Genomic DNA, 17036 nt, shown 5'->3' with positions numbered 1-17036 from the left:
GTAGCTTGTAGGATCTAGAAGCATGATTGTCCGTAACGTGGTTATTGAGATGATAGCCATAGTATCCCCAGGGTGCCTAGAAAAGCTGTGATGCAGGAACCTCTAAATTACTGATGGGAAACGGTTGCGAATCCTTGAATTTGTCAAATGCCTAGGTGAACAAGAAGGCAGGTAGTTGGCAGTTGGTACACATCGTCTTTTTCAGTTTATGCTGGTGGAATTTTCTTAGGAAAAATACAAGCCTACAAATGTTTTTGAAAGGCACAAAGGTTAGACCCTATCCTATGAAGTCCCTGGAATAATCTTAGTTCTTACATCAGGCCAGATGGATTCTGAGATCTGTAGTATTTTCAGCATTTAATTCTAGATAAGGTAACGTACCACAGCTTGTGAAGGTAATAAGGGCTTTTTAATGAGACCTCAATATATCACTCTGTTAAATCTGGGACATGACTGAGGAGAAAACTATTTTTAAATGCACTTTATAAAAGTGTGTAGAGATTAGTGAATTGTAAAGGTTTAAAGAAAGATTTCACTGTCCTTTGCAGGGTTTGTTTCTCATTCTTTGTACAGCACTTAGCCCAGTGCTGCCCCAGATCTTGATGGTGGCTTCTGCAAGAATAGATGCAAAAAATAGGAGTACGTAGGGTTTCTTTTAAAATTATTTTTGTTTGGCGTGTTGATTTTTAATCCAAAAAACAACAGGCATGTTTCTGAGTATGTCAGTCCGGACCCAAGCTAACATGAATGCTTCCAGGAACTGTGGCAAAATCTGAAGAACAAGGGAGTGTGTTGACTTGCTTGGCCCTGTTAACTATGGTGATTTCCAAAAAAGTGGTTTACTGAAATGGTGTCATTTCAGCAACTGAGATATATAAATGTAATACCCTTTAACACGTAAAAACTGACCATTTGGACTTTTTATTCCTGTGGCCTACAGCTTTTCATGCTTTGTAGGCATATGAACCAAGACCAGATTTTTACAGCTGGTATCTGGTTGTGTGCTCTTAAGTACGTGTGCAGACAGTTTTGTTAGGCTGATCCTGTCTTCAGATGGGTTATATGCCATAGATTTCATTGGAAGAAAGAGCGCTTTTGAACTCTGAATGCCTACCGGCAGGTTCTTTTTAATAGCGCAAACTTTCAAGCTCTCAAGTGCAAGGGGAAGTTTTAGTTGATAGGAAGCTGAAGTTCTGTTTTTGTCTGTTGCTTTTTGAACGACTTGGAAAAGTCCGTGGAAATGGACTTTAGATCTTTCTTCATCTAGGTGCTCCAGCAGTTGGCTTCTGGCTGTAAGGAGTCACTGTGTTTCTTAAATGCTATATTACCTTAAAGTTTGGAGGTTAGTTTTGTGCTGATGAAGGCTCTCGGGTTAGTAAGTCTTCTGTTAATCTTGCAGAAACTGTAGTATGTCTTCTCTGTCCAGCACTCGGCAGAGTTTTTATGTGAATCGCTGAAGCTTAGTCTGTGGAGCCGACAGGTCACAGGTCACATTTGTTACAAAGATAACGATGGGCTGGAAATGGGATTTCAGATAGTGTGGGTAATACAGGCGCTGATACCAGACGAATGTTCCATACAGCACACCAAGCAGTCATCAGGCTGGAATAATATTTTGGTCAAAACAGTTCTGGTCTGGCATTGCACCAGTAACCTATATTTCATTTTCAATTCACGCAACTTGTTTTCCTTGTTATTGCTGCATGAATCAAATATTTTTTTCCCTCGTTAAGCTTTTGGCACGGTATTATATTGTTGTGTATGGTTCTTGCACTCCCTCTCCCCCTTGCTTAGAGAGTCATTTTTGTTTCACAGACTAACTCCCAGCATGAAGCTTGTCCCTGAGAATCTTTGAAAACTGGGACAATCACTTAATTGGCACATTGGCTTACATTTGGGTTTGCCAATTAAATGAGTTCAATTAAACCAGAATGGATACTGTATTTTTAGCAGTAAGTATTAATTTATAATAATGATTTAATTTTCATTGGCTGTGCTATAGAAGCAATTGTTTCTAGTTACATTTACTTTCTTTACAGTGTATTTAGTCTTGCCATATTGTGTTGATCCAGGAGCAAAAAAACTACTTTTTCTAAATTTGTGGCTTAAAAATCTGTGTATATGCAACATGTAGCAAAGAAGGAAGGATTTAGAATTTGCCAAGGCTGGATCAGTACAGTTTGTTGTACTGATCACCAGTTTTAATGCACCCTGATTTTGCATATCTATCTATTTCGAAGTGAATCCGAAGCACATCAGTAAATACAGCATCTTGCTAAGTGAAATGTTAGGGTCATGCTTTTACACACCACCACTAGTATTTCTTTTATGGGCGTAGGGGATAACGGCAATTAAAAAGATAAAGGTGGCACTGGAGTGTAAATGGCTGAATTTGTGAAAGCTCCCACTAGCCCTCTGCCGAATTACGTAAGTGTCGGTAGGCATAAACATGCATTAATGTACATTAGGCACCTAAGCCTGGGTTTACTAAGGCATTAGGGAGCCTGAGTGCCCGTTTATCACGCTGTGAGTAAACCACCGGGCTCAGTGGTGTACGTGGTATCCGCAGCAGCTGTGTGGCAACGAAGGCCAGCTTTGCTTGGGCTCTGCACGACCTGTCTGAATTCCCTGGGTTTTAGGTAAGAGCATCTGAGGTTCAGTTTCAGACAGTTTCATATCCCAATACCTTTTATAATTATCACCCATTTTATACTGGACTGGGCTCAGTCAAGCTGCCTGTCGGTGACAGCACGATGGTGCTGTCCTGGTAGCTGGTGCCGGTAATGCTGTTGTAATTAGCCCAGGTCGTTCGCCGTTGTAAGTTCTGAGAGGCAGCGCGAGACGGGCTCTAAAGAGAGGATCACATTGTCATGACCCTCCGCCACTTCCTCCCACCCTATTCCAAGGGTGATCGCTTTTTACGCATGTTTTGTTGTTGCAATACCAGAAGTGCCACATTTGTTTGAAATGTACTTATTTGGGAGAGAAAACTTACAATTTATTTATCTGTCAATCACTTTCCCCTAGTCCCAGCTGTTTAAAACCAAAGTGGAACAACCATGAAGGAAAAGGCGTCTCTTACTTATAAGTGTTTGTTTAAAAATAAAAAAATCAATATTTATTGCTGCTTAGTTGCCACAATGCATAAAAAGATGGAGTAGTTTTTGAAGGATTGTCAATACATTTCTCATCTATCCCCTTCCATTCCCCAGCCCCACGTTAGCCCCAAGAGGCAAACAAAACGTGTCGGAGTATTGCTTCAGTCTTGCTGAAGGTTGTAGGCATTAATTTTTTTTTTTGCCGTTATTCAACCATCTTAATTACAAGGTGATGAACTATTCTCTGAAAATCTTGGTAATTGTTAGCTAGTTTTTTTTATTTAAATCATTCCATAAAGTTCTGCCTTGCTACATTTATACAGGTCACTGCTGTGTTGGCGTAGGGCTGCGTGATGTCTATCAGTATTTGATCAAACACCGAGGCTGCTAGAGCACAGATGATTCTGACTGCAAAACCCAATGTCATTGCACTAGTAGTCTTAAAGCTTCATCTTTGCTTTAGGGTTGTTCCAAGAAAGCTTGTAATCGATTACCGCACAGAACCTACAAAACAAGAGAGGGCAGAGATTGGTAATGAAGATTATAAAATAGATGTACACAAACACACTGTATGGATTACACAAACTCTGTGCTTAGCCTGGTTACACTGAACATTATTTCAGTTACTCCTGGGAAGATGATTCAAATACCGGTGTTGGCTGTGGCGGTAAGACTGAGTGCAGAGAAGAGTATGTTCTATTTTAAAATAACATTGGGAATCAGGCCCACGTTCTGGGTCTCTACCCAGTTTGTCCAGTAGACAAACATCAATGTCATAGTACCCAGTCCTTTTTACTAGACTGCAATCCATTTACATTAGCTGTTTAATCTGATTATGGCTATAAAACTCCATGATAAAACTCTTCTCAAACCCTTCCTACTGAGATCCGGAAACACAGTCCTGCTATTCTTTCTATTGCTACCAGGGCTTTTTCCATCGATTAATGCTTGAAACTGTTTCTCACCCTAGAAGCTGGCGTGTCTCAGTTAATTTTCCTCGGCTAGTGTAGGATCCAGAGGCTTGAGGCTGTGACGGCGCATGACCTCCTATGAGTAGAAGTTAAGTGTTGGTTTGCACACTTTCAGACTGAAGATCTCTGCTGTTCTGTAGAACATCGGCAAGTTTATCGACTCTGTGGTATCCATGTGGGACTGGCTGTGGTCTTCAGTGGGTTCAAAGTATACCAGGCTTCTCTGCTGCAGAAATCTACTTTAAGAAGGTTTTGTCTTTCATAAGTCCTTCCCACCTCCCATGCTACAGAGGACTGTCTCAGGCCAGTTACGGTGAGAGAGTTTCTGGGATGAAGAGTGGGAGTTGATTCACTGAGCTAATCTCATTGAAAAATAATCTCTCAGAAGAAGTTCAGCTTTCCTCTTTCTTTTTTTATCGGGATTGTTTCAGTACGTGTGCTGTAGCTGCTAAAACAGTTGCAGTTGCAACGAGAGGAGGTAGGAAAGAGTAACCTGGGCCTGAAGGATTGGGGTGGGAATTTAAAAACTTGGCTTTACCTCTCCAAGCCAGGCTATCATGAAACTATGCCCTCAGGCTAACAGTGCTCCTGATGCGCCTTCTGTTCCAGAGACTGGAGAGGAAGTTCTAGGGTCTGCGTGTTCTTTATTTGCCCTGTGGCTTGTACTGCAAGCAGGTATGAGCTTGAAAACATCTGAAGGTGCTCTGTGGTATGGTTGCAGAATCAAAAGTTTTAACTTTGTGGCACAACAGTTTCCCCTGTGTTTGTACGCGGCTACCTGACTGCTCTTGGTTTCCTAGTGTGAATAGATAGTCTGGTGTGTTACAGCTGCACACGTGTGTGGGGATGTCATCTTGGTTCGGTTTGGGTTGGGTTTTTTCTCTGTGCATGTCTCTTTGGTTTTTATACCTCAGTGTCTGTTTCTTTCCTTAAGTATTGACCCTTAGGGGAAAAAAAAAAATCCCTCGGTTTTAACTAATAAATGTTATGAATGCAAGATAACATCCTTGGAGGAAGAATGTGCTCGCCATCAGTTCACATTTTTGGTGATGTGAGGAAGACGCCACCATTTACCTTCCTGGTGGAAAGACCTTGCTGCAGCTCTTGCAGCGTACGTCAGGCGTCCTGTTCTCAGCTCACCTGGGTGATGTGAAGTCCTTGCTGGAAAGCAATGTCACCTCAGCTTTGCCAGTGAAAATGCCCGTGTTATCTTTCCTGACCTGTTTCAGAGAACCGGCTCATTGAGGCTGAAGAGGGTTTTTGAACAGCTGGTCAGGAATGCAGATTTAAGGAATCCTGCCTGGTTATTGTGACCGGCAGCTGGAGGCTGCTTTAGTGGCTCAGCCAGAGCAGGGTGTGTGATCACAGGCCAAGCTTTCCCAGATAACCCTTGAATATAGTTAATGAACTGACCCTTTTGTTCTGTTGTGCAGAAGTTTATGGACAGCTCATGGTATAAATTGCATGTTACAAGTAGACACATTCTTCACATTACTGTGTTGTTGTAAGGGTTTGGAAAATGAGTGTATCATTTACCAGTTTTGTATTTTATGCCATTGGAAACTGCTCTTTATATAAACAAAAAGCTGAGCCCAGGTTGGCTTTACATGCATAAATACAAATTAATGTTAATTCTGCTGGCTGAGATGTTGGGGTTAAATGTCAGACTGCTGTTTTTTCCACCTTATGAGTCCTTTCTGGTATTTTCTACTTTCAGGCTGAATTCATCTCTGTAGGTTTTTGTGTGGTGAGAAGTTGCTTTCTACCATAACAACTGAAAGCTCCACATGTCCTTTTATAACTAAGCCATGATTAGGACTCCCTCCTCCCTCTGTGAAACAATAGACTGTAGAAATAGTGCATCAAACAGGGTCTGGGATTTTTGGGGTCTTTTTTTTTTTTTTTTTTAAGCCAACAAGGAACTGGAATTGACGTATTGTGCTCATTGGATGTTCTATTTTCTGTGGGTTTTTTTTCTAAAATTTATTTTGTAGGCTGGACAGAAGAAGGACTCTAACCCCGGCTGCCTTTCCCACGCATACTGTATGTGGGATTTTTGTTCTTAAAGAAAGTGCATTCCTTAGCCAGTATGCTATTATGTGAGGCTATGTACTGTACCACCGCAGCTCCCTGGGCTGAGATCTTCGTGAATGGTAATAAGGCAGTCTCACTGCTGCTTCGCCATAGCAATGTGAAATCCAAACCTAACGCTGTCAGGTAGTTTATCATGCTAATGTTGTCCTCGGTAGCTAACCATTCATTTTTGCTTGGTGCATCCGTTTTTGTCTCTAAAACAAGTGATGGCTGTGAAAGAAAACACAAGCGTGGGACCGTTCTGCTGTGACCACCATCCTTTGGGGGCCATTTGATTCACCGGCAGAGAATCAGTGCAAGTCCCTGCATCTCTTTAAGCCTCGCATAGGAAATCTTGTCATGATGTAAAATCAGCCTGCTTTACAGAGGTGAATTTTGGTCACAGTGATGGTAATACCGCCAGAGTAGGTTCCTATAGCTGCCACGCTGCTTACTCTGTGTCCTGGCTTCCATGTACTGAGTTAGGTGTTTTCACTTGTGAGCTGGAGATGGTTTTACCCACGTAGCTGTGAGCTAGCAAACTTTATTTGAAAACACAGTAGATGAATAGCTAAGAATTTGTTCTTTGTTCATTCCAGGCTGATCCTTTAAACTATGGATGCCCAGGACTAACTCTGTAATGCTAAGTCTCAGGAATGAGAGGTTTCCCTTAATTTGCCAGCTCATGGCAATGCTTGAAAGTGGTTTTTTTACTTTTTCTTATTTTTTCCCTCCTTTGGAGGGGAGAAGCTGGGAGAAGAAAAAACACATCCTGTGTGGTCTTTTGAAAGAGAAGAATTCACTGTTAACCATGCCATGCAATAAGTACTGGCTAGAACAATTCAGCATTGACAGGGAATGTGGAAAATGGAATTAAAGTTCTAAACTCCAAAAATGATACACATTAAAGTGTCGTCTTTATTGAATGCAGATTTCTTAGACTTGGGATTAAGAATGTGCATAGCCACTATTCAGAGTTTCCCTACTGGAAGCACTTGACATTTTTTAACTGGTTTTCCTCTATCACATTTCTCATGTAGCATGAGATTTTAAAGGTATCTCTGGCTGGGTAAGTGTTTTTCCACATACCACAATCCCCAAACTGAGAGCTAAATTAAAAAGTCAGTACTATCGCTAATTACTCCAGCCGTTCTGGCCTTGAACTATGCCTGCACGTAAGCCAGTCCTACAGCTATCCTTTGGCAAGTAGAAAGGATGTTTCTTTGATCTTTTCCATAGGGATCAAGATATTTGCACTAGGTAAGGAGCTAAGTGACAACTTCAATTAAAAAAAAACCAAAAAAACAAAAAACAAAAACCTTTTATGAAATTTAATTCAGTATTCATTTGGAAAAACATCTTTGTGCTTTTCTGTTGGATCTCAAGGCTCTTTCTTTGCACACAGTGGCTTGGACTGCTGTAGTCAGAGGGTGCTAGACCCTTGCGCTCTCAAGGGTAAAGTTTACCTAGTGCCTTGCTCCTTTCTGAGTGAGGGTGCGAAGCTGAATTCTGCAAATACAGATGGGTACTCTGGCCTCTTGGGTATGAGAACAGCAGCTTGTCCTTGGTTTGCAGCTTTGCATACACTCCAGGTGGTTATTAAATGTGCCAGTGCTGCGCTCTGCCGATCAGAGGGTGAATAGCATGGATATTAATTCTTAAGACGGTCAATTGGGAAACGCAGAGCTGGAGCAGGGGTATTTATTTTTATTTTTTACTTCTTTGGTAAAGCTGCTGTAGTATAATGAGCGCATATTTTTGCTTAAGCTGAGCTCGTCGGACTTGGGTACGTAAACCAGTTGCAATCGCTTCTTCATTCTAAATGTGTCCAAATAACCTTCAGCAGCTCTGAAAAATGCAGCTGAAATGTGTTAAAGCGACACAAACATCCTGTATGAAAATACTTTGGAAACTCATTTGCATCCACTAAATGAATCAGTGGAACGTGGTACTATGAAGAACTTGGCAAATACTTGCATTTCCATCATGTTGCCACTGTGCCTCTGACATTTTTGGATGAATGTTTTATTTTTTTTAATTACCATACATTTCTGCATTTCTCACAAAAAAGTGCCCCGGTTACAGCCTTCCTGTGCTCAGGTACATGGAATCCTTTTGGGGATAGCACTTGGGCAGATAAATGCTGCAGAACTGGGACCAGTCACGTGGAGTTATTTGTAGCAGCTTGGACATGGTGACTTTCGGTTCAGTTGAAACCATTTTTCCTTTGCTTTGTTGATTTATTTATTGTGGAGAACCAGGATAGCTGTTAGAACATACAAAGTGAGAGCAGAGAGCGCTTTCTTTCCCTGGAGTATGTTAGTGGAGTATGAAGCTGAGCTGAACCATATTTATTCCGTCACTGTGCTTCAGGCTGGCTCTTGAGCAGTAATTGGTAAAAGCCGGAGGGTGCTAATGGAGCTATCATCTTTTACCTCGTAGTGACCAGGGGATTTTTGTAGGACAGTTTCTTTTTAACGTTGCAAAATAAGCTCCGCAAAGAAGTTATGCTGAGCCAGCTTTGGGTAGCTGGTTGGTACCCAAGATTTGGCATAGCTGTTGATGTCCTCGTGCGTAAACACCCACTTCAGATATTGAACTGGGTATACTGGCCGCTTCAGCTCATCCTCTCGCTGAAGTTAAGTAGATCATTGCTCACCACAGAGTAATGACTTTTACTGAAACAACATTTCTGTTTCCTGCTGTTCTTCAGTGAAGAAGTAAAACTCTAACAAAGCTTGGGTTTTTTGTAAAGCTCTGGGAGGTTTTGTCGTGAGGGTTTTTTTTTCTTCTTTCTTTTTTCCCCCTCCCTCCAAGAACATTGAGGGGTAATGAAGATGATGTAAAGAAAAGACTGTCATGGAAACCAACTAGCATTTTGAATCAGCTCTGCCGTTTTTGGAAACAAGGCCATGTGCTGAAAGAATCCAGAGCAATCTGGTCCCTCCAAACTGGTTTTGGTGAGAGACTGGTGGTAGGAAGATGCAGAAATGTTACTGCCTGTCTAATAATTATTCTTACTTTGTGTTAGCCAGAAAGAGTAGATTTCTGCCTTCAGAAATCCCACTTGAATTCAGTAGCCTGGGTGCAATCCTGTATATGTTACCTTCTTACAGTCGTAGTGTGGAAAACCGGCTCACCAGGTATGGGATTGCTGGAGCTTAGTGGGATTCCACCCTTTCTTCTCGTCTTCTGCATCCCAGTGTAAGTCTGTGGTAGTAGGAGGAGGATCGTGGGGTTTGGCATACGTTCGGTATTCTCCCCTGTTGAGGATACCAAGGCGGAAACTTTATCACATCATGTCCCCTGGACAGTTTTCTTAAATTTTATGTGTATTTTCAAATGCTGCTACATTTCCGGATATGAGGGAGACAGGTTGGCATGTTTTCTGATAAATGCAATGAGACTTCTTGGGAGAAAATCCTTTCATATTATGCAGTGGGGTGGTTAGAAATAAATTATTTATGACTAAGGTTTTGTGCGCTCGAGAACGTAAAGCTGAAGTTTTCCAAATCATGTCTATAAATAGAAGGACCAAAAATTTCAAACTTGCAGCTTAAAGCTGGACACCCTGATGTGTAAAAGCTCTCAGATTCCCAGGGAGTTTAGCAACAAGAGTTGAAAACTGCGCAAGTGATGTTGGTGCTTCAGGGGTCCTTCTGATACCCACCGAGCAAACGGCTGTGATGATTTAAAAATGGAACCATGGAGGTGTGGGACAGGCAGGCAGGCGTTCTCCCAAAATCACTTAGAGCAAACATTCTAGTGGGATCTACCTGCCTTGCAACCCATGTAGGTATCGGTTGTAAAATACTGAAGTGCTCAAACATTGTCCCAGCCGCTACTAATGCAAGTGTAGTCTTCGGTGGGATTGGGTAGGAGAATATCTTAGTTCCGAGGAGACGGGTGAAGTGGATATATAGCTCAAAAGCCTTCCACTGAAATGTAAGAGGACTGAGGATCCCGATAAAGTCACTTGAGTGCTCCAGATTGCGTCCTGATTTGTTTACCCAGTTGCGGACCAAAGCAGATTGATGCAGCAGTGACATTAAGCTGTGAAAATTGGACTAAATACTTTGCATAAATAGATTTGCTATGCAATTACTAGGTTTCGACAGAACAGTGATGCATAGAAAACGGGGAAGTGAGAAGCAACTGCTGATGCTGGCTAGCTAATTTTCAGACATAAATAATCGAACTGTTTCAAAATTATTTTTAAAATAAACTACTGTGACACAAAGCACAAAAGATGACAAATCTCATTTGGAGTGTTTTGTTTGTATTTTGGGAGGAGGGGTAATCTAGGGTGACATTTTGCATGCCAAGTTTTGGATCAAAACAAGTAATAAGAATAAAAGTAAAACAAGAATAACAAGTAAAAACAAGAATAAAATGTGCTTTTATGTAGCTATGTATCTTTGGTTTAAATGGAAAGTAGCTGCAGTTTGCTTTGGAGTAACATGGTTTCTAAAATTGCAGTAAGTTTCTTTTTTGCTTGTTATCTACCTATTCACCAAGTTTTTTCTGGCGTTAGTACCTCATACTGAAGATTTTGGCTTGCACAAGATCACCATTCTGCCCTTTTTCCTCAACTGTGAGACTTCTGAGAGATTGTTGTTCTGCAGCAGAGTCCAAGGAGCTCAGATCTAATTGGAAGAGCAACCGCAGTTAATTACTGTAGTGCATTTCATTGTAGTCCATTTAAACGGATACATGCTGTTGGAAATGGGAGAGGCAGATACCTCCTTCCAGCACCATTTGGACATAACTCAACTGGGAAGAAGAGGCTAATGCAACTTTTTCAAAGAGAGATGCTGGCATTTAAGTCTCTTGGAGGTGTGAGTTTTGCCTACGCTGCTTTGAGTCAGATCCAGGGTAGTCTCCACCCACTGCTGCAAACTGGCTTGAAGCCCACATTTTTCTGTCAGATTTGTTTATCCGTTTTTATATCCCACCAGCTTCTACTGCTGATGGAGAAGAAAAATTATTTTTCTTCCTACAGAAATTCTGTTCCTTAGAAAATTAAGGCAAGCACATCCAGCTTCGCCGAGGAGCAGCTTACAGGAATGGCACATTTATTTGTGTAATTAGTTATTTTCTTATGTAAAAGACCTGTAAGGTTTATTAAATTGATGATCCTCTTAATCTTAAAATTCACAATGAGGCTCTCAAGTGTCCTATTACATACTGAAGTAATTGTGTGCTTAGTAGCAGTCAGTCAGCCAAGGATAGGTTTATTTAAGGGTATAAATATTGTCCTTGTTTTTTGTCAGCGAGTGGGTGTGCATGTTCTGTACAGCTGTGGGACAATGGAGTTAAAGCGTTGCTTAAGTTCAGGGCTGTGAAAGGCGCAACTGTGAGAGCGAGTGTCCTGGCTTCAGATTTATTCAGTGATGTTGAAAGTGGGGAGCTCGCTGATAATAGCTGCAGCATCCCTTTTCCATGGGCACTGCTGGAAATAACAGGAATTTCTCTGGGTGCAGAGGACGTGCTCTGCTCCAGTCCTACGTAAGCCGCAGTGGTGTTGGTGGGATGAATGCAGCTCTCTATGGTATACGTCTATGAGCCAGGGTCATCCTGGATGCCCTGTATAGGGAGAAATAGATACTCCTGCAGCATGCTCGCTTTTATCCAAATCTAGTTTTCTGAAGTAGGTGAACCGGACCCAAAGTGCCTGTTTCTCTCTGGTGACTATAAAAGTAGCCTCGGGTGGAGAACACAGTTGTAGCTGCGTACCTTGTGCATGTCTGGAGTTGAATGAGATGAATCACCCCCTCGAGCTCTGTTGTTGTTAGTTAATGAATATAAGCGTGGTGAATGATTTTGTCTTATTTACTGCAGCTCTTTATGATGTGGTGAAGCACATGTAAGTTTGACCCATGCCAGGCTAACAGCTTTTGGACTGATCATCTCTGTTCAGTTATCTTTTGATGGACCAGCTTAGAAGCATTGGTACTGGTCTGGATCAGGGAAGTCGTCTGTTTACTCCTATCATTAGAAAATGGATTTGATTTAATACTTTTTTTGTTCCAGGCCTATAAAAGGAGGAATACTGAAGTGCTTTTCTTCCTCTTGCTTGAGCATTCACTATTTTGGACCTTATTCATGTTTTGCAGTGCAAAAAAAAAAGCAGGGGGGAAAAAAAGGGGGGGAAAAAAAAGGCAGAAAAAAGCTCATTCAACTGGTCTCACACACATCACTAATGAGCTATCTTTGACCAACAGCAGGGACCATGTTTTTTTCCTTCTGCTCTGTGAAGTCTGTGCTGATCTTCCCGTTTGATCGCTGCTCCCTTCACAAAAGCCTCACCTCAAACCCCTCATTCCTCTAGAGCTTAGGGTCTGGTACAGCTAACGGCAAGAGAAACGCATGGTACGGAGCGTTTGAGTCTCCTGTGATGGCGAGTGCTACCCCAGCAGAGCTCGTGGCTTACGAAAAAGCAACTGGGGTGGGGAAGCATGACAGCACAAATGAAAAGAAGGGAGTGTGGAGTTCTGGCTTCACTAAAGTAATTGAATTTTAGTGATTAAGGAATTTTAATACGTTCATGCAGTTATACCAATAGCTTCAAACATCTTCTGTAAAAGCTCGCCTCCCACGTATAAGCAGCTCTGTCATTAACTTGATTTTCCACTGTCTGAGCTATCCAGCTTCTTCTAGTGCCTCTGCCTGAATCTAAGTGCACAGACATTTAGAAAATCAGGTACTTAATGAGGAGTATGGAGTTTAGGAATGTATGTTAGACTCCTGCCTCTGAAAATCTCTTTAGAAACCAGAAGTAGTTATGAATAAAATACTGGATCTCACAGTTATTACTAAGAATTAGCAAGGCTCTGCAACATGGTTCAGAAGGAGATAATCATGGAGTAGGTCATAATCCTGCGGTTCAGTTTTCCTTGTTAAAAAGACAGAAGTACAACTTCTAGCACATACACGATCTCAGCTGTGTGTGTATGTATATGTAAACGTATGTGCGCTACTGCTTAGCAGGCAGTAGTCCATAGAACGCAGTCAAATTTTAAGTTCCTTGCTTTTTCTTTCTTCTTTTTTGCAGGCAAGAGGTGCAGATATCCCTGACATTCCAGGGGAGTTGCCGCTCCGGACCTGTGGCAGCACAGCAAGTATGAAAGTGAAGAATGTGAAAAAGTAAGATCAGTGTTCTTGATTCTCTTGTCTTTGCTGGGCTTCTAGTTTTCATATCCTGGCATTTAGCTATTGTGCTGCAATCCAGCTAGTGCATTTGACAACAATTTTTGATAGTATCTTAATCAGAGCAACCAAAATCCATGCAAAACAAAGTAAATTATAGCTAATGTAGTCTAAAACTGGGGGCATGAGGGGTTTTCTTGGCTCTCTCACCTGTTTCTGGCCAATTCAAGCAAAGCTTGTTAAGAGTTTTGAACCTCACTTAGTGGTTTTTTAAAATTTTGTGATTTCTTCCTGAAAGTGTTTAATTTAAAAAAAACAAATGAACAAACAAAAAACAGATACAAAAAAACCTGAAGAGAAGCCCAGGCAATGTATAAACGAGATAATTTTCCCTGTCTCCTTATGCTCTGGCAAGCTGAACCAGGACAAGTGGGTGGCCTAGATATATTTTTATTTGATATTTTTTCTCTTTTCCTTTTTTTTTGCATTCCGCCCTGTACCTCTTCATTTGAATGGGTTTTGCTCAATTTTTCTTTTTTAGGGGTATTTTTTTGTGGGCTTATACTACCTCTCTCATTCTCTCCCAGAGAATGTAAACCAACTTATTATGCTTGCAGCTAAGATTTCAAACCTCTAACCTGCAAAGGGGATCAAAAGTAATCAATATTACTTGTCTTTGCTAAGAATGCTGACTTGAGGACCAGAACTCCCCAATATTGATTGATCTGTGCATTCAGATCACCTCTCTGTAGTGCTGCGATGCTGTGAGGGAAATAGCTCTTTGTTCTGCTGCTGAGCAGCCAGATGCTGCATCTCACTTCCCACTTATATTCCCGTGGGAAGAGAGAGCTAGATAATGACAATCTCATTGGCTCGCCACCAGAAATATCTATAGGAGTCTATAATAGCTTCAACAGAAGCAAGAGCGTGTTGCAGAGCCAGAGGATCTCCCCGTCAGCCATCGTTGTAGCTGGAGACACTTGGGAATAATTATGCCTCACTTTTGAATTTTTGAAAAGGCAAAGGATAAATAGCGTTTGTTCTGCACCCTCAGATACATCAACCCGGGACTGATGGGCTGTGATGCCTTTCACAGGTAAAGTTCTACTTTCCTATGTGTCTCGCGTAAGGCTGTGTATCTGCACTGCAAAAATGCATTTGTAAAGGTAGAGCGGCTTGTCCCTGGACCATTTCTGAAAGACGTGGGCTTTGGTGTTGCTGAAACGCCGCGCGATTCTTTAAGGAGGCAATGATAAAAGCCACTTTGCGATTTAGTTTTTCTTTCTCACTCAATTCCTTTCTCCACTATTTTGGTGCATCACACCAACAAATCCCTCTGTTCCCTTGGCTTTAGGATGAGAAAGTCATTACTATTTTAGATCAGTAACTGCGTTTTGTAACAGTACTTGATGCTGAGCATTGTTTCAGTGGTTTGCATCTCTCTTATGGTGTGCTTTTGATGTGCTTCAGGTTATCCTTTACAAAGGGTCATTTCCCGAAGATGGCTGAATGCGCACATTTCCATTATGAAAACGTGGACTTCGGCAACATACAGGTGAGTTTGAGCTTTCTTTTACATACAAAACATCCCTGTGTTTGGCTGCCAGCTAACCTTGTGGGGGAGGCAGTGGGAGGACTTCCAACTAAGGTTTGTTTAGTTTGTTGCAAAATGTTCAGTGATAAGAAGTTGAAGCAGTTGGGTCTCTTTATTTGGAAATGCTTCCTTGTAGTGGGACAGAATCTGTACTCACCCATGTGGCCATCCCTTTGAGGTTGGAGATGATTTTCTTTCCACTGGATTTGACTGATGTCACTGTTTTAAGACTGCATCAAACATTCATTACGGAGTCATCTGTAATCACTACATGCATATTTTTAGCTTGTGTGTGTGTCTATCCTTAAACAATTGTGTGAACATATTTATGTCAATATAAATAATTCAAATTTTTCCATTCTCGTCATGTTATCTTAGCTCTGCGTTGTGCATTGCAGCAGCTGTGTCATCAGAATACAAGAAATTGCTAGTCAGCCTGAGTTACATTTCTGGAAGTGTGCAGGCTTCCCTCCTTTGTGATCCATCCGTCAGAAATATAGGCAGATGCGTTTGTCATTGAGCGGTGCCGGGGAGGGCTGAGAACCAAGAATCACTTCTAGTTTCTCATAAACAGGGCACATCTTGTTCTGTATTAGAGAAGCAGGAAGGCCTCCAGCATCTGCCAGCCTCATAGCCAAAAAGAGGTTACAACCTTTTCATTTGTAAAACATTTCCTGTAATATAAAGTGAATTATTTACAGCCTTTCATGTTTCCGTACTTGACAGTTTTGCAAGCAGAATTACGCATCCCTTTTTTTCTGTCTCTCTGAAATTCCGACTGAGGAGGAGTTTGGGCCCTGTTCAGGGCTTGTATCTACTATTATTCACACTTAGTGTCAATAGGTCCATTCTGTAGGTCCCTTCTGCTGCGCCTTGGCAGACACGCACACGCGGGTGCGCGAAGGCAGAGCGAGTTAGGCAAAATAGCGGGCTCAGGGACACCAGTGCAAAAAGTCAGTTCTTAACAAGGTCTCTGGAAGATGGGCTGCCGCCACAAACAGGAGCAGTCCTCGGTCTTCTGAGGCAAAACTGTGTTTCTTCATTTTCGGTTTCTGTGTATACAAGTAATGTGACTAATCTATGTCCCTATTTTTAGTCTCCTGGTGATTTTCTGATTTGACACCACTAACGTTTCAGTCATTTTGGAGAGAAGTTTTATGCTGGAGTAGATGTGGAGCAGGTTTCTGTGTACACACAGATGTTTTCAGCATTGTGAGTTTTCCTTTCCACCGTTCAGAGATACTCAGAACAATGTGCAAGCTAGAGAGATGTTAGAACCTTTGGGTTCAGGGTCAGTTCTCTGTTTCCACCACTGCTACCTCTAAAAAACCGTACACGCTTAACTATTCATGTACCTAAAGCAAAACATGTGCTTAAATAAGGTGAGTCAGGCCCTAAGTGCCTCATGTCCCTTTTTCTAAGCAAGATTTCTGATAGATCCCCATGGTGTAATGACTTTTTATATGGATAAAAATATCTTAAGAGCAGAGCTTTGCTCCTGAAATACAAAAGGGTAGAGCATTACAGTATTTCCTTAGCAGAAGACCAGTATTAACGGTAAAATAAATGAAAGCTATTAATACAACAACAATTAATTTCCAGACTTAAAAATAGGTTCACACAGGGCTCGTGCATTTTAGTCGAGTGGCATTCATTGGTGGCTCCTTTGTGATGACAAGGTAGACTAGAGAATAGCAGTAGGCTGAAGTGACTGGTAAATGACAGTTTGGCACCTAATAACGAATTACCAAGTTGCATCTGAGGGGTAGTGGGTGTAAACTCCTTTCAAAATCTATTCACTGTTAAAAATTTGCATAGTAGAAATGCAGTATTAGCTGGCTGTGGCAGGAATTGTATAATGCTGTCTGTTAACAGCCTGGCTAAATTTCAGATTGTTTTGTAACGTTTATGTCACTTATAATATGGTCTCATGGTGTAATCGGTATTAATATCTTGGCATTTCACCTCATGAGATCGTTTTAAATTAACTTTCTGAGATGTATAAAAAAGGATTTGTTCTCTTCTTCTCCTAGCATCGTGCTAACAAAACTAGGGGCATTTTGGGATGCTTTTCTCTTCAGAAATGTTCTGCTATACCGCTTTCAAGAGCAATGTGTTTTAACCTTATCCGAGTCTGGCCAGCAAGACACA

General features: G+C 41.5%; 1 protein-coding gene across 1 annotated transcript in view; it reads left to right on the top strand.

The window, feature by feature from the left end:
• The first annotated feature begins 12539 nt into the window (after window positions 1-12539).
• LOC104620905 (rho GTPase-activating protein 32-like) overlaps window positions 12540-17036 on the top strand; it is an 84575-nt gene continuing 80078 nt past the window's right edge. The window contains exons 1-3 of the mRNA XM_010287260.1: window positions 12540-12650; window positions 13197-13288; window positions 14762-14846. Coding sequence (XP_010285562.1) covers window positions 12540-12650; window positions 13197-13288; window positions 14762-14846 — 288 coding nt within the window. The remainder of the gene's footprint in view (window positions 12651-13196; window positions 13289-14761; window positions 14847-17036) is intronic.

This window comes from Phaethon lepturus, unplaced genomic scaffold (assembly GCF_000687285.1).
Source record: "Phaethon lepturus isolate BGI_N335 unplaced genomic scaffold, ASM68728v1 scaffold10675, whole genome shotgun sequence".
Taxonomy (NCBI): domain Eukaryota; kingdom Metazoa; phylum Chordata; class Aves; order Phaethontiformes; family Phaethontidae; genus Phaethon; species Phaethon lepturus.
The sequence above is the reverse complement of the archived record's forward strand: the minus strand, read 5'-3'. Positions and strand labels throughout refer to the sequence as shown.